This window comes from Oryx dammah, unplaced genomic scaffold (genome assembly GCF_014754425.2).
Source record: "Oryx dammah isolate SB20612 unplaced genomic scaffold, SCBI_Odam_1.1 HiC_scaffold_13, whole genome shotgun sequence".
Taxonomy (NCBI): Eukaryota; Metazoa; Chordata; class Mammalia; order Artiodactyla; family Bovidae; genus Oryx; species Oryx dammah.
Genome location: NW_024070197.1, coordinates 19,008,902 through 19,030,272, shown reverse-complemented (window position 1 = coordinate 19,030,272; position 21,371 = coordinate 19,008,902). Strand labels below are relative to the sequence as shown.

At 54.5% G+C, this 21,371-nt stretch overlaps 1 protein-coding gene across 1 annotated transcript; it reads right to left on the bottom strand.

The window, feature by feature from the left end:
* Positions 1–1,155: 1,155 nt before the first annotated feature.
* On the bottom strand, positions 1,156–17,623 carry ATP4A (ATPase H+/K+ transporting subunit alpha). The gene is made up of 23 exons (XM_040254112.1): positions 17,591–17,623; positions 15,366–15,458; positions 13,735–13,875; positions 13,590–13,649; positions 13,020–13,223; positions 11,555–11,668; positions 11,108–11,360; positions 10,550–10,818; positions 9,707–9,905; positions 9,225–9,334; positions 8,987–9,121; positions 8,325–8,517; positions 7,139–7,314; positions 6,521–6,657; positions 6,283–6,433; positions 6,019–6,187; positions 5,773–5,927; positions 4,490–4,613; positions 3,901–4,046; positions 2,425–2,558; positions 1,917–2,018; positions 1,734–1,825; positions 1,156–1,531 (listed from the first exon to the last, which is right to left on the bottom strand). Exons 1-23 carry the CDS (start codon positions 17,621–17,623, stop codon positions 1,503–1,505), a joined length of 3,219 nt encoding a protein of 1,072 aa, XP_040110046.1. The 3' UTR covers positions 1,156–1,502.
* Positions 17,624–21,371: the final 3,748 nt, after the last annotated feature.

Here is a 21,371-nt window from a genome sequence, read left to right as displayed (position 1 = left end):
ACTACAGTGATGAGGGCTGGGAAGGGAAAAGATGGCTGTCTGGCTCCTGGAGGAGAGGGGGTGTGAGCTGAGACGAGAGGGTGTGTGAGCTGAGACTTAAGAGGATGAGTTCATGGGGCAAAGAGAAGAAAGTGGGTGTCAAGGCCCTGCTTTTCAAGGAGCAAAGTCCTTGAAGTTAAAAGAGAGTGCCTGGCCTTTCCAGGGAAACAAGAACTGGTTGGAATGAGTTCAGGGAGCTGTGTGTTTTTATCTTGCCAGGTGGGCTGGGGGTGGGGAGTAGGGAGATGACCAGTGAGAAAGGAAGGAGTCCAGGGTAATAGAAGTGTGATGTTTGTGAGCACCCGTGAGGACGTTTCAGGGAGAAGGAGCCAGAATGATGGGAGCAGGTTTGGAGGATGATGCAGAGGCCAGTGTAGGCCCCCTTGAACATGCCAGAGTAGGCTGGGGGCAGATGTGGGCATCAATGCAGAGACAGCTGAGGCCGGTAGGGGTGTGGGGACTGTGCCAATGAGGAAAGAGAAGCCTGGGGTCCAGTCAGAGAGACTTGTCAAAAAAAGGGAAAGAGAGGCAGGAAAGAGGACTGGGGAAAGGAGTGGCAAAAGTAGGGGTGGGGGGACTGTGGAAAGGGGAGTTTCCAACAGTTGGAGGATTCACTTTTCAGGTGATAGGGATGTGAGGAGGGGACCTGTGACTTTTAGCCTCCAGGAGTCGGTTGGGACTAACCAGTGATAGGTGCCCACTGCAGCTGCAAAGGTGTAAGTGGAATCAGGAAACTCCTGTGAACTGGGAGGGGCTGCTTCAGGCAGAAACGATTCTGATGATTCTGATACCTGACACCTGTCACCTGAGGAGCCTCCAGAGATGGAAAGGGGTACTGAGAAAGGAGAGCCCAGAGGTGGTGTTTAGCTAGTGGTACAGTTAAAAGGCACTACTCTGGAGCGTGCACACGGTCACACCAGCTTGCCCAGAAATGCTGTCGCTCTTGGCAAAGACCTGGGAATTCCTTCTCCCAGGCAACGTTTACTGAGTACCTACTATGTGCCAGGCTGTGTTCTAGAAACTGGAGATAACAGCCTGGAACAAACAGCCCCTGAGTTGTAGGAAACAAAGGGGCTCATGAAAAAAAAAAACAAGATGACAATGCCCAGCACCAAATAAAAGCAGTCAGTGTGAGCTCGTTTATTACTATCATGCAGACACAAGTGTGTTTTTAAAGAAGACTTGCTGGCCTGGAGTCCTAAGGAGAGACCCACCTCGTAGGAGCTGTGAACTCCTACTCCCCTTCAAAGCGCCCAGAGAACTGGGCCTAGGGAGGGGGAGTGGGGAAGGGGAGGAGGGAAGGTCTCTCCGAGGTTGAGTTGTTGCGGGCTACAAGAGCAGACACAGATGGGGCTGGAACTCGGCTGCTCAGATGTTTTGGTGGCTGTTCAGAGGGTCCCAGGTGTCCCCCACCTCCACCCCTACTACAGCGATGTGAGGATGATTTGAAGGCAGCGGTCCTTCTAATAGTAGAGTTCCTGGTCCCACCAGCCTGGGGGAGAGAGAGAGAAAGGAGACTCAGTGCTGGGGGTTTCGGGTATGTGGGAGCCAGGGGCTCAAAGGTGATAGCTCAGTGGTGGTTTCATACGGCAGGTCCAGGGCTTAGAGGTCAAGTACTAGAAATCAAAGGTCAAGGCAGCAGCTCTAAGAAAGTTTCAGCCCTCCATCCCCAGGCTTCTAGGCTCCACACTCACTTCCTGGGCAACAGCGGACTCCCAGTTTCCGGATCTCATCATAGACAAAAATGAGGAGGCCAAAGGGCATGGGGACCAGCCACCACTGGTACCTGAAGGCACAGGTGGGATGGCAAGGTCAAGGCTACTCCCAGGCCTGTGTCCCACAGGCCCGCCTGACGCTCACAGCTCACAGCCCCTCACCTAATGGGCATGAAGTTGAAGATGTTGGGCATGCCAGGGCAGTAGCACAGGAAGCACCCGATGCAGACCTGGAACACGATGGCAATCACCAGGATCCTGTTCCTGCAGGTGGGGCGGGGTGGGACAGACTCAGACAGGCGGGCTCGGGACAAAGGCCAGGAGGAGATGGGGACCGGATGGGCATCAGGGTGCTGGGTCAGAGGGGGTCAGATAGCAGCTGCAGGGAGATGTTCTAAACACTGAACCCTGGCGTAGCTCGCACCTCTCCCCCAGTGGACGCTGGCCCTACACCAGGAGTGGTCAGTATCACCCCTTTAGCTGATGAAACATGGAGGGGCCAGTTGAGATGCACAGGGTGGGAGCTCTTGGCCAGCTATTGATCAGGAACATTAGCACCTGGCCCCGGCACATCCAGTGCTGGGGTCCGCTGGCTGCAGTAAGCCCTGGTCAAGACCTGCTGGGGCTCGGAGGGCAGGGTGGGGGCAGGGCTGTGGCTGGCCAGGGACACCTGAAGAAGCCCTGCTGGAAGGCAGAGAGGCGGCGTGTCTTCCGGATGAGCACGTCTGCGATCTGGCACATCTCGATGCTGATGAAGAACACGGTGTAGCAGGTGTACTGCTGGTACAGGCGCTGCCCGAACGTCTGTGGACCCAGAGGGAACAAAAGCAGCCTGAGCCCAGGCAGAGAGCCTCTGCAGCCAGCCGGGCGCACGGGGCCTGGGGCCACGAGCCCCTCAATACTCTATCCCTTGTGTCAGAGGCCGGCGCGGGGACAAAGAGATGCACGGTCTGCCAGGTTTGCAGGACCCCCGAGTGCAGGGCCTAGAAACCTGGTCTAGTGAGCTTAGATGTCAGTGCCTGGCCAATCAGTAGGTCAGGTCAATTGCCTTCATAATGAAAGGAGGGATGCAGGATTTCCTGGGCACCCTAAAGGGAGCACCTGGGCAAAGGGAATTCGAACCCTGAGGCAGGGTACAAAGTTCGGTGACTCCAGGACCCCGGAAGATGGCAAACATGAGCCAGATGGGCCTTTGAGGAATGCGGCACAAGCCGCATTTAGAGGGGGCAGCCACTGTTCAATCCATGTCTTCGGTATAACTATTTCTATACATACCACTAATTGTGTAAGGAACACTTACTATGCTCCAGGTCCCAACTGTTTTGCATGTCTTATCTCATTGAATCCTCCCAATAATCCTCTGAGGTAGATTGGTGGTATTCAAACTTTGACATACATCAGAATCCCCAGAAGAACTGGTTAAAATGTGGGTCCCGCCCCTAGAGTCTCTGACCCCAGAGGTCTGAGGGGAAACCTGAGATTTTCAAACAAGTTCCCAGGTGTGGCGGATGCTGCTGGTCTGAGGACCACGCTGTAAAAATCAATAAGGTGAACGTCACCAAGATAAGACATGAGTATGCTGTCTACTTTAGAGGTGGGGAAACTGAGGCAGAGAGAGACAAATGAGTTCACCCAGTGTCACACAGCTGTGAGGAGCAGTGGCAGACAGTGAACCCAAGCAGTCTGGTTCCCAAGATCTATTTTCTTAACACAACAGTAAATATTCAAGGGGAATGTCCCGATCTGTCACTCCACAGGGCAAACTAAACACACCTGCCAGCCAGATCTAGCCTCTCTATGCACCAGCTTTCACCTAAGTCAGCCACATATGCAAATACTCTGTGTAAGTCATGCTGCTTCAGGGAAAATAACAGGATACTGGAGGGCGGGGTGGGATCCTGGGTCCACACCTGAGATGATGTCTTGCTGTCAGGGCAGAGAGAGGACCCATCTGCAGCTAGGGTCATCAGAAACGAGAGGCTGGAGCTCGAGACTGTGGTGGGAAAGGCCCCTTACCACAGAACTGGCAGAGAGCTTGGGTGTCCAGGAGGCTCCGGCTGAGCTCAGTCATGCACGGAGGAGTGAGTGTAGGCCACACTCAAGGAAGGTGGCGCTGGACACTCAGGGGATAGGGGCAGGGACTCACCCACTCCTGGCCATAGCTGTCCTGCAGATCCTGTAGGTGGTGGTCCTCCCACTGCGGCCGCAGTCCCACACACAGCAAAGGGAACCAGCCCTCCTGGGCCATGGCCGTGAAGTAGTCAGTGAAGCCAGCGAACGACTGGATGGCACCTGGGTGAGAAGCAAGGAAACACAGGGAGACAGAGATGGAGAGACAGAGAGAGTGAGGAACACACAGAAATGGTAGCATGGAGACAGACAGGAACACAAACAGTGGACAGACGGAGAAAAGACTCCAAGAGAGATCGACAGTGACACGAGACAGGACGCAGGGAGAGGCAGGGACAGACACACACCCAGAGGACCCAAAAAAGACAAGAGGCAATGACCCAGAGGCAGGGCCAAGGAGAATGAGGCCAGAGACAGAGGAGGGGCCCAGGGGACCACAGAGGCCATCGTGTGCAGACAAAGACTCAGAGAACAACAGACATCCAGGATCAAAGGCAGACACCAAGATCCAGAGCAAGGCCAAGTCCCAGGGAGAGACCCCACGGCGGCAAGCAGTCCCGTAGGACAGCCCTGCACTGCCCCACCCCGCCGCCACGGGCACGCACCAATCTGGAAGTAGGAGTAGGCAGCCAGGGGCTCGTTGACCAGTCGGTCCCGCTTTGGGTTCCGGGGACGCAAGTGCATGATGTCACTCTCAGCCTTCTCGTATGCCAGGGACACTGACGGGAACTGGGCAGGGGTGGAAGGAACCAGGGTTGGCAGTTTGCCTGGGCCCCTGTCCCTGACTCTTTGGACCCCCTCCCCCTCTGCAGTGGATGGGGACAGAACTGAGGTAAGGAGGTGAGGCCCACAGTGGTCACACAGTCACACCTGCCCGGACAGCCTGAGGCCAGCTGGCCCTTTCCACGTGTGTCCGTCTCCATGGGAACGTCTGTGTTTGTCGCTGCTGTTGTGTGTTCTCTCAGTCTCTGTCTTTCTCTCGTCCTCCTCCTCTCTGTTTCTTGTCTGGGCTCCTCTGGTCTTGACAGCTTTTCCTGTTGCACGTTCTGTCTCTCTCTGCCCCTTACTCTGTTTTTTTCCTTGGTGTTGTTCCTGTCTCTTGTCTCGTGCTGTGATTATGTCTCTACTGTTGCATCTCTGAGCCCCTGTCTCTTTATCTCTGCCACTATCTCTGCATCTCTTCTGCCTCTCTATGTATCTGTGGCCTCCTCCCTGTCTCCTACCCGTCTGTTTATGGCGGCAGAGTGTACCGACCGAGGACAGAGGCTCGGGGCACCAGCCTGCCTGGGCTTGAATTAGCTGTGTGACCTGGGGCAAGCCACTCAAGTTGTCTAAGCTTCAATTAGCTCATCGGTAAAATGGGGATGATGAAATAAAACTCCTCATAGAGTAGTCATGAGGACAAAATGAAGTAATTAACATATACCTGGCCCAGAGCAGGCATTGTGTAAGCGCTGCTGAATAAATATGTGACATGACCGTGCATCCGGCTGTATTCATGGCTGTATCTGAGGCTCTTTTCTGTCTGTCTGCTTTGAGGTCTATCTGACGCTGTTTATCTGTCCATGTCTGTTGGAGAATGTCTGCAATCCAAGCTTAGCCAGATAGCTGTGTCTGTTAAAATGTTTGTCCGAGTGTCCATATCTGGGTCCACACATATCCTTGAGTCTGTCTGTGCCCACCTGAGTGTCCACCTGTGCGTCCACGTCTGTAAGTCTGTCCATGTCTAGCTTCCTGCCTGCCTGTGTGTTCACATCTGGCTGTTGTACACACATCTGTATCACTCTGAGTCTAAGACTGTCCGTGACGGTCTCTGTCTATCATGCCTGCCTGTGGGCATATGTCTCTGGGCACTATATGGGTGGGGGCATCAGGGCCATAGACTCACGATGTCAGTACAGAGTTCTATGAAGAGGATGGTGATGCATCCGAGCGGCAGGGGCACACTGACAGTGATATAAATGAGATACGGTGTCAGCTCAGGGATGTTCTTGGTCAGCGTATAGGCGATGGACTTCTTCAGGTTGTCAAAAATCAGTCGGCCTGTGGGGGGACCGCAGGCACCTCAGTGTCCCCCTAGCCCACTTCCTCCCACACCCACACTGCTGGCCCCCATCTCTGATCTGGCCCGGACCCTGCTCCACGCCTGTCACAATGGAGGCGAAGTTGTCATCAAGCAGGATCATATCTGCTGCATTTTTGGCAGCATCTGAGCCAGCAATGCCCATGGCCACGCCGATGTCTGCCTTCTTCAGGGCTGGGGAGTCATTCACACCATCTCCTGTCACAGCCACGATGGCGCCCTGCAGGCAGTGAGTACAAGTGGGAGGGTGGTCAGTGACAGGGCAGCCCAGGGCCAGCCCAGCCCATCTGCCTGCCGGCATCATCAGGGTCGCACCAGTCGCTGGCAGCTCTCCACAATCACCAGCTTCTGCTGGGGACTGGTACGAGCAAACACCATCTCAGGGTGGGTCCGTAGTGCCTCGACCAGCTCTGATGGGTCCATGTCCTTCAGCTGCATGCCATTAATCACACAGGCACGGGCATCCCTAGAAAGGGAAGTGGGAGGACATCACTGAGACCTCAGTCCATGCGGGGTGTGGGAAGAACTACGAGGAGGGCATAAGGGGACTTACTTCCGGTTAACCTGGTCCACGGGCACACGGAGGCGGGCAGCGATGTCCTCCACTGTCTCACTGCCTTCTGATATGATGCCCACGCTGGAGGCAATGGCCTTGGCTGTGATGGGGTGGTCACCTGTCACCATGATCACCTGAAGGAGGAACCAGCAGACCCCTGACCCCTTCCGATTAACCCACTCTCCCTGTCTGCCCCAGTGGACATTCCTCAGCCACAGTGATCGGTTCAAGGATGAACATGTAACCAACCGGGGCATAACTGCCAAAGATGCACTCTTTTTTTGATGTAATGGCTAAACAGGTGGGATGTTATTTAGTTGGAGCTGCTGGGTGGTGGTCATCTTTGTCCACCAAAATGGAGGACTGCTTGAGAATAAAGCCAGCAGAGAGAAAAGCAGAGCTGAGATGTGGAGAAAGGCAAATTCCTAAACATATTGAACTCCTGGATCCAGCTATACCCAAACCTTCATTCCCCAGAGATTTTCAGTTCTTGAACCAATGTATTCCTTTGTGGTTCAGGTGTTTTCAGGTGGGTTTCTGTCACAGGGTTGCTCATCCTCAAATACTGTCATCCTCTGTTCTCACCCCTGCCTGATACTCTCCCCAGGGGCATACCCGGATGCCTGCTGTGCGGCACTTGAGCACAGCATCAGGAACGGTGGCCCGGGGTGGGTCTATCATGGATACGAGTCCCGCAAAGCACAAGCCACTGGTTGGAAAGTTCATGGCCTCCACGTCGAAGGCGTAGCCATGTGGGTAGTCCTTCTCACTCAGGTAGAGCTGGCAGAAGCCTGGCCAAAAAAACAAGGAAGGCAAACAGGAGTCCTGGGTGAACCCTTCCATAGCAAAACCAAATGATGAGTAAAATAACCACATCTTGCACCAAGCATCTGTGAATGCCTGACCCTGTGCTGAATCCTTCATTCGCATTACACTTAGCCCTCTGTATCCACAACTTCCACATTCACAGATTTAACCAACTGCAGATCAAACATATTCCCAAAAAACTCCAGAAAATTCCAGAAAAACCTGAGTTTGCCACACAGTGACAACTACTTGCAGAGGTCCATCTTACCTCGTGCATTAGGCACTCCAAGTAATCTGGAGATGATTTTAAGTATACAAAAGGAAGTGCACAGGTTATATGCAAATACTACACCATTTTACATGAGGGATTTGAATGCCTGCAGATTTTGGTATCTGTGGGGTAGTAAGGGTATGGGGGGAATGTGGCGGGTGTCTTGGAAGCCGTCCCCTATGGACACTGAGAGACGACTGTGTTGGAATCCATCTCCACAGCCACTCTGGGAGTTACTAGCATCCTCATCTTGCACATGAGGACACAGGTTTGGAGAAGGGACACTTCTTGCCAGAGGTCACACACCAAGCAAAGTGGAAGATAAGGCAGGGGTTATGGAAGTTTAAGGAAGCAAGACAACACTTGGGAGGGGGTCAGAGGTCAGAACAAGGATTGAGGAAAACTTTGAGTTGAGGCAGAGACTGGAGGAAGTCGAAAGGTCTGGAGGAGGATGCTGAAAGGCAGACGAGGAAGAAAACAAGGACTGGGCATCGGGTGGGGCAAGAGTTGGGGAAAATCAAGGGAGCACAGGTTGAGTCAGGAGAGGTAAGATCCAGGTGAGGACAGGCTGGGTGGAGGTAGACATTGACGACAGGGATCAGGACTGAGATAGGGAAAGTCAAAGTTGAGTGTGTAGACTGGGGCAGGTCAAGTGTCGAACAAGGATGGGAAAGGTCAGGGTTGGGGCTGGCCCAAAAGGTTGGGCAGGATATGGAGTCTCACCCAAGACGCGTTCGCCCAGGCCTCCCAGGCTGAGGTAGGCAGTCTGGAAGGCCTCGCGCCATTGCTCATCCAGTGGCAGCTCCTGGCCCTTGATGAGGATGGAGCTACAGCGCTCCAGCACGCGCTCGGGGGCGCCTTTCATGACGAGCACGTGCCTCGGGTCTCGCGGGTCCTCCAGCGTGTGGATGGACAGCTGTGGGCGGAGGAAGAGGCGGGGTTGTGGGCGAGGTCAAGGGGGAGAGGCGGGGCTTGGGGAACTGAGGGGCTGACAGAGCCCAGGCGCTGCGGGAGCAGCCTTGGGTGGGTCAGGGAGGGTCTGAGCGTGAGGGGGTTGCTTGCTGGGCAGGTCCTTAGTAGAGGCTGAGGGTTGGGGAGGACCTACCGGCCTGGATAAGGGCCTGGGAGTGGGGAACGGGCAGAATTTAGGTCGGAGTTGCACTGGGGCGGGATTTGGATTGAGAGCTTCTCCGCATCGAGGGCCTGACAGCTGAGAGCGGGCGGAGTGCCCGGGCCCTTGCTGGCCTTTGGCTGTGTAGAGGGAGGGGCCTGAGAGTGAAGGCCGGCCGCAGGCCAGCCCGGAATGTGGGTGGGGCCTTCGGTGGGCGGGACTTGTGGTGGGCGGGACTGGACCGTGGGCGGGGCCGGCCGCGGCGGGTGCGCACCTGGAACTTGTTTGTAGAGTTGAAGGGGATCTCACAGACTTTGGGGAAGCGCTCGCGGTAGCCCATGGCATTGCCCAGCGTCAGCTCGGAGAATTTGAGCAGCGCCGTCTCCGACGCGTCCCCGATCACGATGCGCTGGGAACGCAGGAGGTGTCAGAGGCGAGCCGGGCTGCACCACCAGACTCCCGGGACCCCCAGGCTTCGTCCCCCGACTCCCCTGAGCGCCCGCTGCTCTCACCTTGGGCACCGGCACTGCGTCCTGGCCCGACTTGAAGGCAGCACGGTTACACAGGGTGAGCACGCGGCACAACGCCCGCCATGTCTCCGAGGATTGGTCAAATGTCTGCCCTGGAGGCCAGGCATCCAGGCTGGGGCTGCGAAGGGGCTCTCCCGTACCAGAATCGAGTCCCCCAGCCCCCTAGGTTCAAGACTGAATTCCGGCCTGGGTGGGACCCACACACCTCCACGGACCCCGGGGCGGAGCTTTCTCTCCAGACCCAGTATCAAGTCTCTTAGGAGACCCAGTAAATATCAAACCCCTTCACAGACCCGGAGCTTAGCCACCCAGGATCCAGCCTTTGCCTGATGACTGCTGGAGCCCCTTCTCCATTAATGCGAAGCCTTCCCCAGACTTCTTTCATTAACTTCAGAGCTCCCTTCTAGATCTCCACCATCTACCAGATCCCGCCCAGCCACTGTCCCCCACCCCAACCCCCACACCTGACTGGTCTTCTGTAGTGTCCGCCGAGTGGATGTGGTTGTCGAACCACAGATGGGACACAGTCATGCGGTTCTGAGTGAGGGTCCCCGTCTTGTCAGAGCAGATCACCGAGGTGGAGCCTAGTGTCTCCACTGCTTCCAGGTTCTTGACTACACAGTTCTTGCTGGCCAGCCGCTTGGCTGTCAGGGACAGGCACACCTAGGGGAAGGGTGGGGAATGCAGGCATGGGGATCAAGCCTTGCTCCCCGCCCCACCTCTCTCCTTTCTCAGCACTGGGGATCCTTTACTCCAGCCACAGTATGCAGCATTAAGCCGCCACAGTACTGCGTACACAACACCCCCCTGCAAAGACTAGGCTTTTTCTTGCCTCCAAACTTTTGTCCACTCTGCTTTCCACTTGGGATGCCTCCCCAATCTGTCCAGATAAATGTAGTCAGGCCCCTCTCTTAGGTGTCCTATCTGAGGTTCTTACCAGCACAATCAAAGTAAGAAAACTAACATTCCCTAAGTCTCCTCTTGGACTGGCCCAGGACTGGGTGCTCACTATGGAAGGCTGCCCACAGCAGCCTTCAACACCCAACCTCAGCCTCCTCCTGTCAAAGCCCTTCCCTGTTCATCTCTGAGTGTTGGGTGTGTGGCACAGGACCCAGGCCAGAGCAGACCCAGTGGGTATTTGCTGAATGGATGGGATAGGTGGAGAGATGGGGGTAGGGAGGAGGAGAAAAGGTGATGGAGGATGGATGGACAGATAGGGAGAGGATACAGGGAAGCCTGGATGATTGGAAAGACGGATGGACAGGCCTCTCAGCTCACTGCACGGTTCTTCTGTGTCCCCAGCTCACCGTGACAGTGGCCAGCAACCCCTCAGGCACATAGGCTACCACGATGGCCATGAAGAAAACCATGGCTCGCAGGAAGGTGTAGCCGATGCACATGGCCACTATGAAAAATGTGGCACCAAAGAGGATGGCCAGGCCTGCGATGATGTCCACAAAATGTTCAATTTCGATGGCGATGGGCGTCTTCTCATTTTCTACTCCTGAGGCCAGTGATGCGATGCGCCCGATGATGGTGCGGTCGCCCGTGTTCACCACCAGGCCCTGGGCGGTGCCTGCAGGGGGGCCAAGAGGGTAAATCAGCATCAGGTGAGCGGCACTGGCGGTCGGGGGTGGGGGGCGGCTTGCACAGCAGCAGCGGTGAACCAGAGGAGGGACGGTCATGGAAGGCACTGGAGGCAATAGGGGGAGCTAGAGAGGCGGCGTGGCGCAGAGAGGCAGCAATCACATCAAGTGGGGGAGTCAGTGGGTCTCAGAATGAAGCAGAAGGGGGCAGTGGAGGCAGCAAAAGGCAGCGCGGAGGCAGTGTAGTCATCTGGACGGATGGGTGGGGACCTCACAGACCCTCGAGGCACATGGTGGAGAAGAAGGCGATGTTGCGGGTCTCCAGGGGGCTCTCATGGGTGCATTCGGGTGAGCGGGTCTGCGGCTCAGACTCTCCAGTCAGCGAGGAGTTGTCCACCTTGCAGCCCTGGGCCTGGAGGATGCGAATGTCGGCCGGCACTCGGTCCCCGCCTTTCATCTCCACCAGATCGCCCACCACCAGCTGATCTGCGTTGATCTGGAACTTGTCCCCGTCTCGGATGACAGTTGCTTGCTGTGGGACCAGAGCACCAGAGTTGGGGGCAGGGAGCAGGGGTGGAAGTTGCCGCGTGCAGTGGGAAGGTGGGGAGGTGAAAGTGGGGAGAGGTGAGGACCTATGGGGAGAGCTGGGGGCAGGGGATGACGGGCTGCCTGGGCCTGATGGGAGGAGCCACAGAAAATGCCAGTGGCTGGGGGCTGGGGACCCACCTGGGGGACGAGGTTCTTAAAGCTGGCAATGATGTTGGTGCTCTTAAACTCCTGGTAGTAGCCAAAGCAGCCTGTGACCACGACCACGGCAATGAGGGCCAGCGCCAAGTACAGCTGGGGAGGCAGAGAGGGGTGGGGAATGACCAGGGGCTGGAAGCTCCCTGCCTGAGGCCACTGCCTGCTTTCTGGTCCCCCTGGTGATTTCCTCCAGGGTCACCTCCATGGTTTTCCCCTCTCTACTAGGAAGCCTCAGGCACTATTTCCTGAGACCTGTGTCCCTGTCCCCATGAGCGTCACATCCCACATTCAACTGCCCTGTGTTCGCAGTGGGCACAGATCCCACTTTCCTGGCCCTGTGACCGTGCCCCACATCACTGTGCAGCTTGGTGGCACGTGTCCCCTTTTCCTATGCCCCCAAGTCTTGCGTTCTGCACTGTCCTCTGCCTCATGTTTCCATGTCCTGTATTATCTGTGTTCCAAGGTTCATAGTCTGCATTTTCAAAATCTGTGTGCTCTGAGCCCCTGTGGGAGGAGCCACAGAAAATGCCAGTGGCTGGGGGCTGGGGACCCACCTTGTCCCCTGTGCCCAACAGCCCCTGTGCCCTCCTGTCGCCACTTCCATGCGTGCTGTCGATCTCATGCTCCATGTTCTGTGTCGCCCAATGTCCCAGGTCCCAAATTCCAGGTCCCTCCACACGTCTACGTGCCCTCGAGTCCCCATCCCGTGTCACATGCCCTGTGACTTTCAATCCTCTGTGCAGTGTCTCATGTCCCAGGGCCCCCATGTGTCTTGTCCTGACCCTGGCATGTATCCAGTGTGCTCTTGTCCTGCATCTCAATATCCTTCATGTCCGTGTGCTCCATGGCTGATAGCTTGTGTGTCTCCATGCGCCGTGTCCTGAGTCCTCTGTCCTCATGCCCTTTTGTCCCCATGTCTGAGTCCCAGTGTCCCCTGTGCCCTCTGTCCTTGGTCTGTCTCATGCCCTCATGACCTCTGTTTTCCAAGGACTGTGTTTTGTTTTTTTTTTTAATGTTAAAGTCTTCATTGAATTTGTTACAATATTGCTTCTGTTTTATGTTTGGGATTTTTGGCCCTGAGGCATGTGGGATCTTAGCTCCCCAACCAGCAATCGAACCCGCACCCCTTGAATTAGAAGGTGAAGTCTTAACCACTGGACTGCCAGGGAAGTCCCTTCCCAGGACCATATCTTAAGTGTTGCCTGTCTATGTCTTCCTCCCTATGTCCTCCATCTCCGCAACACAGACTCCCCTGCATCCCCTGTGATCTTGGGTCTGTCTCTTATAGCCCAGTGCCCTTCAGCCCGCATGACCCATGTCTTAAAGCTGTTTTTCCACGTCTCTAGATCCCCATCCTATGACACTCATATCCTGAGTCGCATGCTTAACATCCTCTGTCCCCCAGGTCCCTGTGTCCCAGATCTGGCTCCCAGCACCCGCCACTCACATTGTCGTCCGTGGTGAGGTCACCCTCGCTGGCCTGGATGGCAAAGGCGATGAGGCAGATGGCAGCAGCCACCCACATGAGGCACTGCAGACCGCCCGCCAGCTGCCGCGCGAATTTGACGTACTCGGGGGTGCCCCTCGGCGGCCTCAGAGCATTGGGCCCATCCCTCAACAGCAGCTCAGCAGCCAGGCTGGCAGACAGGCCCTGGGGATGGGCGCGGTAGGGTCATGGTAGTCACCAAGGGCTCTCCTCTCATTAACAAGAGCTCTCCTCTCATTAACAGGAGCTCTTCTGCCTCTGTCTCTTCCTGCTCCCTCTCTGTCTCTCTGTTTCTTTTTATCTGCCTCTCTTGTCCCTTTCTGTTTGGCCTTTTCTTTTCTTCTTTTGACTGCACTTTGTAGCATGTGGGATCTTAGTTCCTCAACCAGGGATCAAACCCATGCCTCCTGCACTGGGAGCACAGTCTTAGCCACTGGACCGCCGGGGAAGCCCTGTTTGGCCCTTTCTAATGTTTTTCTCTCTCCCCTCCTCTCCTTCCCTGCACCCGCCTCTCTGTCTGCCCCAGCTCACCTTGGTCACACTGGTTTGGTATTTCTGTTCCAGCTCCTGCACTGACAGCTGGTGGTCATTCTGCATGGAGGGGACACCACACTCACTTTCTGTCTCCCGGGCCCCCACCCTTGCCCTCACCCAGCCCCGCCCAGCCCCTGCTCACAATCTCCATCTCCTTCTTCATGTTCTCCAGCTTTTCCTTCCTCTTGCCCCCTCCACTGGCCGCCTTCTTCTTGCTCATCTTGGCCACCATGTCCCCACCAGGGCCAGGACCCAGCTCTACCTGGTGCAGCTCGTAATTCTCCTTGGAGGGGGGGGTGGGGTGGGACAGAGAAGGCATCAGATCCCACTAGAGCCCCTGCCTCCAACCTCCACCCCCCATCCCTGACTGCACTCACTGCCTTCCCCATGGTGCCCAGTGCAGTGCCCTCCTTTGTTGAGACCGAGCCCAAGATCTGGACCAGCCCTGATATACCCAGGGAGGTAGGGGGTGGAGCAGGACAGGCTTGATTACAGCTGATTACGGGGCTCCTTGGGGTGACCTCCAGGCCTGGGCAGCTCGGGCCTTTCCTACTGGGCTGCCCTACCAGCCCAGACCCCACTGCAACCTGTTCCTGAGATCAGGGGCCCACTGGGAAAAACCGTCCTGACAACAAGAGGAATAGTAAGAACATAAGGTGCTCTTATGAAGAGCAATAGTAAGAACATAAGAACATTATGTGCTCAGCACTGTGCTAAGGGCTTTCACATATTAGCTTGTTTAACCGCACAACTACCCTTTGAGGTGAGTGCCATTCTCACCTGCCTCCCCCCACTTACAGATGGGGAGACAGGCACAGGGGGGTGAAGTCACATGTCCCCACATCCCACGGATGTGAGAGGTAGGACTCAGAAGCAGGCAGCTTGACTGCAGACTGTCTGTCCTATTTAAAACTGGACAGCAGGCACTGGACCCCTGGGTGTGTGGGGGTCACAACAGTGGCTGTCATGGCTGTCATTCAGGGAGAACTTATCCTGTGCTGGGTCAGCCCTGTGTGCTTGGCTCGAATGTTTCCTTAGCTCCTCACAACTGCCCCATGAAGCTATGTTCTCTTATTATCCCCCATTGTACCAGTGGGGAAACTGAGCCACCGAGAGATCAAGGACTTTGCCTGAGGTTGCAATGACTAAGTAACAGGGACCGGTTTCCAGGCCAAGCTTGACCCTGGAGCCTGGCTCTCATAGGCGCTCCCCAGTGAAAACACCCCAACTTCCCAGCAGCAGTGCTAAGCATGGGCTAGTATTGAGCATATGAGTCCCTGCGAGAAATTCCTGTGAAGGCGGTAGTGTTATTCCCATCATACAGAGGGGGAAACTGAGGCTCAGAGGACCCCAGAGGCACCCTCCAGCTACAGCCATCACAGCCCTCCATCATTGCCCTGTCTCCACCCCAACCTGCCCAGGTGGGAACCACGGTGCAAAGTGGGGAAGGGATTTTTTGAACTTGGTGCTTGGTACCAGGTGTGAGGTTTGGAGACCCCCATCGAAACCTCCCTAGGCAGGGACCTCCATGGGAAGCCATGAGGGCTGCCCTGGTAGGATGGCAGGTCCTTGATATTCTCCTGCTTGAGCCTCACAATGTCTCCAGGGGCATGTGTGGGTAGATCTGATAACTGCCTTGGCAATGTCCTTCTCTCCTGGGGCGGGTCACCTGGAAGCACTAAGAGCCCCTCACCTCCCCACCACGCCCCCCTCGTCTGGCTGCAGGAAACCCCAAGAGAGGAGGCAGGGCCAAAGTCACACTCACTCACTCACCGGGTACTTTTCTCTCTGAGTCACATGTGTAAAACGGCTTGTGTTACTATTCCCCTGCTTACAACCTTCCACGGGCTTCTCTTCACACTCAGACTAAATTCTGAAATCATTCCTGTAAGACCTGGCCCCAGATCACTTCTCCCAGTTCAGTCTCTACTGCTGAGCCATTGACACGGGCCTTGCTGTGGTTTGCTCCTCTGCCCATGGGATTCTCCAGGCAAGAATGCTGGAGTGAGTAGCTGTTCTTTCTCCAGGGGATCTTCCCGACCCAGGAATCGAATCTGGGTCTCCTGCATTTCAGGCAAATTCTTTACCGTCTGAGCCACCAGAGAAGCCCTTCTTTCCCTCAGATATCAGCTGGCTTTTTCTCCCCTCCAGGTCTCAGATCATATGTCAACTCTTCAGAGAGTCCTCACATGTAATATGGCATCCCCACCAGACTCCACCCCCTTACCCTGTTTACTCACACATTTAACCCAACTTGACCTTGTATCTTATTTGTTTGGTGTCATTAGTGTCCCAGTGGAAGGAATACTGGGACCTGGCCGTGTTTGCTACTGTATGCACAGCACCCAGAAAGGTGATCTCAGACAGCCCATAGATGCTCAATTAGACACTGTTGGATATTGAACAGGGTTTCTCTCTTTGAGTGGTTGGGAACATTCACTAACAAACCTGGAGCGCCAGCCAGGCTCTCAGGAAGTCTCATCACTGGGAACTCCTCTGGTGTCCCCTCGCTGTGTGCAGGGCTGGGAGCAGATAGGCAGGCTCGTCTGTATAGATTAGGGAAGCCCACAACCTAAGTCACAGGTGAAGAGACAAGGCGCCATCACTGGCAGCAGAGGGCTGACCGGAGATACAGTGCGGACCCCCATCAAAACTCAGGGACTGCACTTCTCTGGTCCCTACCTCATTTGTACTTCTCATTTCTTAGTTGTATTATGTTCATTTTCAATGATTTTAAATATTTTAGACTTACAAGTCACAGGAATAGTAAAATGAACTCCTGCTTACATTTCCCCTAAATTTAATGACTTGACCATATCTCTGCTAGACAGATGATATAAATAGATAGATAAACGATAGATAGATTTGTTATTTCTGTTCAGTTGCTAAGTTATGTCTGACTCTCCACGACCCCATGGACTCCAGCACACCAGGCTTCCCTGTCCTTCACCATCTCCCAGAGTTTGCTCAAATTCATGTCCACTGAGTCAGTGATGCCATCTAACCATTTCATCCTCTGCTGCCCTCTTCTCTTTTTGCCTTTGGTCTTTCCAAGCCATAAATATTAATAAATAGATAGCTACCTGATGCAAAGAGCCAACTCATTAGAAAAGACCTTGATGCTGGAATAGATTGAAGGCAGGAGGAGAAGGGGACAACAGAGGACGAGATGGTTGGATGGCATCACTGACTAAATGGACATGAGTTTGAACAAACTCCTAGAGATGGTGAAGGACAAGGAAGCCTGGCATGCTGCAGGCCATGGTATTGCAAAGAGTTAGACACGACTGAGCAACTGAACAACAACAAGATAGATGATAGGTTTTTTTTTAAGTTTTGGCTGAATCACTGACTCATTTGAGAGTAAGTTGGAAACAGAATGCTTGTTTACCTATAAATACTTGGGCATGTGTCTTCTATGAACAAGGGCACTTTCTTACATAACCACAGTCCCCAGTCAAATTCAGAAACTAATGTGGATATGACATTATTAACTGATTTAGGGAATTTATTTGAATTTCCTCAGTTTTCCCGCTTATGTCTCTTTCTTGGTCTAGGACCCAATCCAGAATCAGACATTGCATGTAGCAGTCCTGGCTCCCCACTCTCCTTCAGTCTGTGACATTCCCCTAGTCTTCCCTTGCCTTTCGTGACCTTAACGTTTTGGAAGAGCATCTCTGTTATTTTGCAGAATTTCCCTTGGTTTGGGTTGGCCGATGGTTCCTCGTGGTTGGCAGGAGCACTGCGGCTACGTTTGTGTTCTCTGAGTATCATGTCAGGGCAGGCTTTATTTTTGAGTTTTCAAGCAGTCTGGAACAAGTCAGACATTTGGGGGATATCAAGAGGCTTAGGGAATGACCAGAGGGCTGTTCTATGGTCTTTTTATTTTCTACTTAAAACACTGTGGCAGTCGCGGGCTGGCACTCAGCTGGACCAGTGATTCAACTAGTGGAAACAGCCACTGTCTGAGCCCCCAGTCCTCCCACACCCATCCCAGCCTGACCTTGCTCCAGCCCCTTGGCCTTGTCCATTCTGACTAGTCAGTCTTCAGCTGGTACTCAAGTTCTGCATCTTTGGGGGGGTCTTTGCTTGTGCATTTCTTCTTTCATTGTGTGTCCAAGCAATCCTAACCCTGTCTCTGGGGTGGACAGGCGGGTGGCCCAGGCAGGATCTGGATAAAGTGGGAGGTGTACCAACGTTGGCACCTGGAGCGGTGCCCAGGCAGATTGTGCCATGTGGGAAGGGGACAGGCAACTCCCAGCACCACTCAGGGGCAAAGACTTCTCTCAAGAATGTCACAAAGCGTGACACAATCCATCTAACACAGGGAGCAAGATTTCCCTGAACCTGGGGCGCATGGGGCAATAGAGACTTTTTGAGAACAATTGACGTTCAGAATTGAACAGTTTTTCCTATCTATCAGAGAAGACAGACTGTTTAATGAATGGCAAACATTTGAATGGGTTTTTATCAGCTTCCATGGTGGTTCGGATGGTAAAGAAACCGCCTGCAATGCAGGAGACCTGAGTTAGATCCCTGGGTTGGGAAGGTACACTGGAAGAGGACATGGCAACCACTACATATTCTTGCCTGGAGAACGTCATGGACAGAGGAGCCTGGTGGGCAACAGTCCATGGGGTTGCAAAGAGTGGACATGACTGTGCAGCTTTCACTTTCAGGGGAATTTGAACAAGAGTCTCCTAGAATTGTGACCGCACACACTCTTAGGGACTCTGCATCCTACAAGACCCTCTGGGAGCAGACCCCTGGCTGTCCCTCCTTCGTCCCATGTGCCATTCTGCTTCATGTTTTAAGATATCTGCTCATCAAAATTGTTATTTCAAGGGAATTCCCTGGCAGTCCAGTGGTTAGGACTCCACACTTTCACTGCAGACTCGATCCCTGGTCAGAGAACTAAGATCCTGCAAGCCAAAAAAAAAAAATCATTTCAAGACCTTGAAACATACAGTTTTCTCTGCCTGAGACACTCACCTTTCATCCTGCCCACGTTCAACTACCCCTCATCTATCCTGCTCCGACACAGATGCCCCTTCTTCCAGGAAGTATTCTGGATCAGGTATCCACCCTGGGCTCCCACAGACCTCTAGGTTTCCCTATACTAGCCCGAGACCAATCTGACGCTTAATTCCTCCTTTACAAGCCTGACCACTCTGGGCTGACTCTGTCTGGTGACATTTCCTCTCCCCTCCTCCTCCAGAGGATAGAGTCCCAGATGTCTCGGTCACCACCGTGTGCCTGCACCACCCAGCCCAGAGTCACCCCGGCTGGCCTCAGAGAGTGTTTGTGGAGTGAAAGAGCTCATTGTGACCTTGGTTTTCTGTGTTTGGTCTCTGATAAGATAGTGGGCTCAGCAATGCCCTTTGCCTCCTGGGCAGGTCACCCTTCCCCCACGTGTACTCCCCCTCCAGCTGGATGCTAGGGGCCCAGCAGGCAGGGACCTTGCTTCCTCTTCTTCTTGCAGCTGGCAGAGGAGTAGGCAGTGGGTCAGCGAGGGAGGGGCAAGGTCATCCCAGCCCAGCTGAGCCAGCAGTCTGGTCTCCTGGGTTCTGCTCCCCTCCCACCTTTGTACAGATGTGCAAAGGTCAGATGTCCTCAGGGGTTGTTCTTTATCCGGGATCTTAAAATCATATCCTGAATCCAGCCATCTCTCCCATCTCTGCTCCCTCTCAGGTTCAACCTCCAGCCCTTCCCACCTAGGTTCTCCACCTCTGTCTCCCTGCTTTCATCCCCCTGTTCCCATCCCTGTCCCCATACACGCAGCCAGACGAAGCCGGTAAACCCCTGAGTCAGAGAAGGGCCCTCCTGGCTCAGAGCCCTACCGGGGCTCTACCTCACTCCAGCTGAAAGCAAAGTCCTCACACTGGGGCCTGAGGTCCTGGTGAGCTGTCCTGTTGCTTCTCTGTCCTCATCTCTTCCCCGCCCCCCACCCCACCCCCCACACCACTTTGATCCCACCCCCCCCCCCCACTTCCCTGACCCCAGCCACACAGTGCCTCAAGCACAATAAGCAGTCCTGCCTCCTGGCCTTTGTATCTGCTGTTTCCTCATCCTGGAATTGGAGGAGAGCATGGCAACCCACTCCAGCATTCTTGCCTGGAGAATCCCATGGACAGAGGTGTCTAGCGGGCTACAGTCCATGGGGTTGCAAAGAGTTGGACACGACTGAGCAACTTAGCATGTACGCATGCCATGTCCTGGAATGATTTTCTCCCAGATTCTGCATGGCTCCCTCTCTCCCTCCACTGGGTCTTTCTCTCTTTTTTAATATTTATCTATTCTTGGCTGTGTTGGATCTTCGTTGAGTCATATCTATTGTGTTTGTCGTGCTGTGTCTTTCGTTGCGGTGCACGTATTCTCTAGTTGTAGTGCATGGGCTCTGGAGCATGTGAGCTCAGTTGTTGCAGCTCACGGGTTAGCTGCTGCGAGGCATGTGGGATCCTAGCTTTCCCACCAGGGATCAAACCTAAGTCCCCTGCATTGGAAGGTGGATTCTTAACCACAGGACCACCAGGGAAGTCCCTGAGGGGCTAGGATTTTGGAGGCATCTGAGGTTTGATCAAGAGAGGGGCTCCATCAGCACTGAGTTTTAGGAAGCTGCCCCTGGCTGCTACATAGACAGTGAATCAGAGGAGACTAAGATTAGAAGCCAAGGGACAAGGCTGAGGAAGGGGCCTGGGGGAAAGGACACGGGGGCAGCCAGGAGGAGGGGTGCTCAGGAGGTTCCCTGTGGGGATAGGGGCTGGACAAGGCAGTGTCCAGGTGAGGCCCAGGGCTCTGGCCTGAGGGTGCTGAGGCCGCCCCGGAGATGAGGCCTGGGAGGAGAGGTAGTCTTGAGGAAGTGCCCAGACATTGCAGGAGCCAGGGACATGCAGGTGAGATGACCAGGGGGCTTCGGAACAACAGGGGCTTGGAGCTTACAGGAGAGCCGGGAACTGGGCGCTGAGATGAGGGTGCTGTCAGGGTAGAAACTTTTTTAAAATATATTTATTTATTTGGCTGCCCCCGGTCTTAGCTGCGGCATGAGGGATCTTCTGTCTTCATTGTGGCATGTGGAACTAGTCCCCTGACCAGGGATAGAACCCAGGCCCCCTGCACTGGAAGCACAGTCTTAGCACCAGACCACCAGGGAAGTTCCCACGGGGAAACTTAAGTGAGGCTACAGGAGATGAGACAACCTCTGGCAAGGGTGGGGGAACAGCAAGGTGGGAGGGGAGGGCAGGGCCAGGACGCAGCCTCTGGGAGCCACGCTATTAAAGATGAATGCACAGTCTGAGAGGTGTGAGAACCAGGGACGAGGGTGGGATGGAGGGGGTGCTCCGGAAGCAAAGGGAAAAGGAGCCTTTTGAAGGAGGGTGGGTTCAGCAGTGTCTTGTGTTTCTAAGAGCCCCCAGTGCCCAGCACAGAGCCTGGCACACAGCATGTGGCTCACTTTGCTGAATAAAGGCATGGCTGCAGGAGTCGAAGGCAAAACTCACAGATGTTTGATAGAAACCGTGAGAAACCAACAAGGACTGCGTTTTGTGACTAGGGCGTGCCGACTCCCCTTCTTTTGCCTAGCAGGGAAGCTTGAGAAAATTAGAGTTAGAAAATGTAATCTCGGATAAAGAAGTATGCAAATCTCAGAATGGGGTTCAGAAGCCAAGAAGGAGGCATACAGTTCTCTTGACCTAATCGGCTAATTCTGGAAGGAGGGGGAGGGGCAAGGAGCCCCGACATCGTTTTCCAACTAAAAGCAGAGACATTACTTTGCCGACTAAG

What these genes read in the sequence shown, in the direction of transcription:
- ATP4A (XM_040254112.1), bottom strand. Translation starts at nt 17,623, where the DNA reads ATGGACAAGGCCAAGGGGCTGGAGCAAGGTCAG. An exon ending in CTCCACCATGTGCCTCGAGG is followed by an intron (nt 10,819 to 11,107) that starts GTCTGTGAGGTC and finishes GCCCCCCTGCAG; the next exon opens with GCACCGCCCAGGGCCTGGTG. An exon ending in CACTACAGAAGACCAGTCAG is followed by an intron (nt 9,335 to 9,706) that starts GTGTGGGGGTTG and finishes CCTGGCCTCCAG; the next exon opens with GGCAGACATTTGACCAATCC.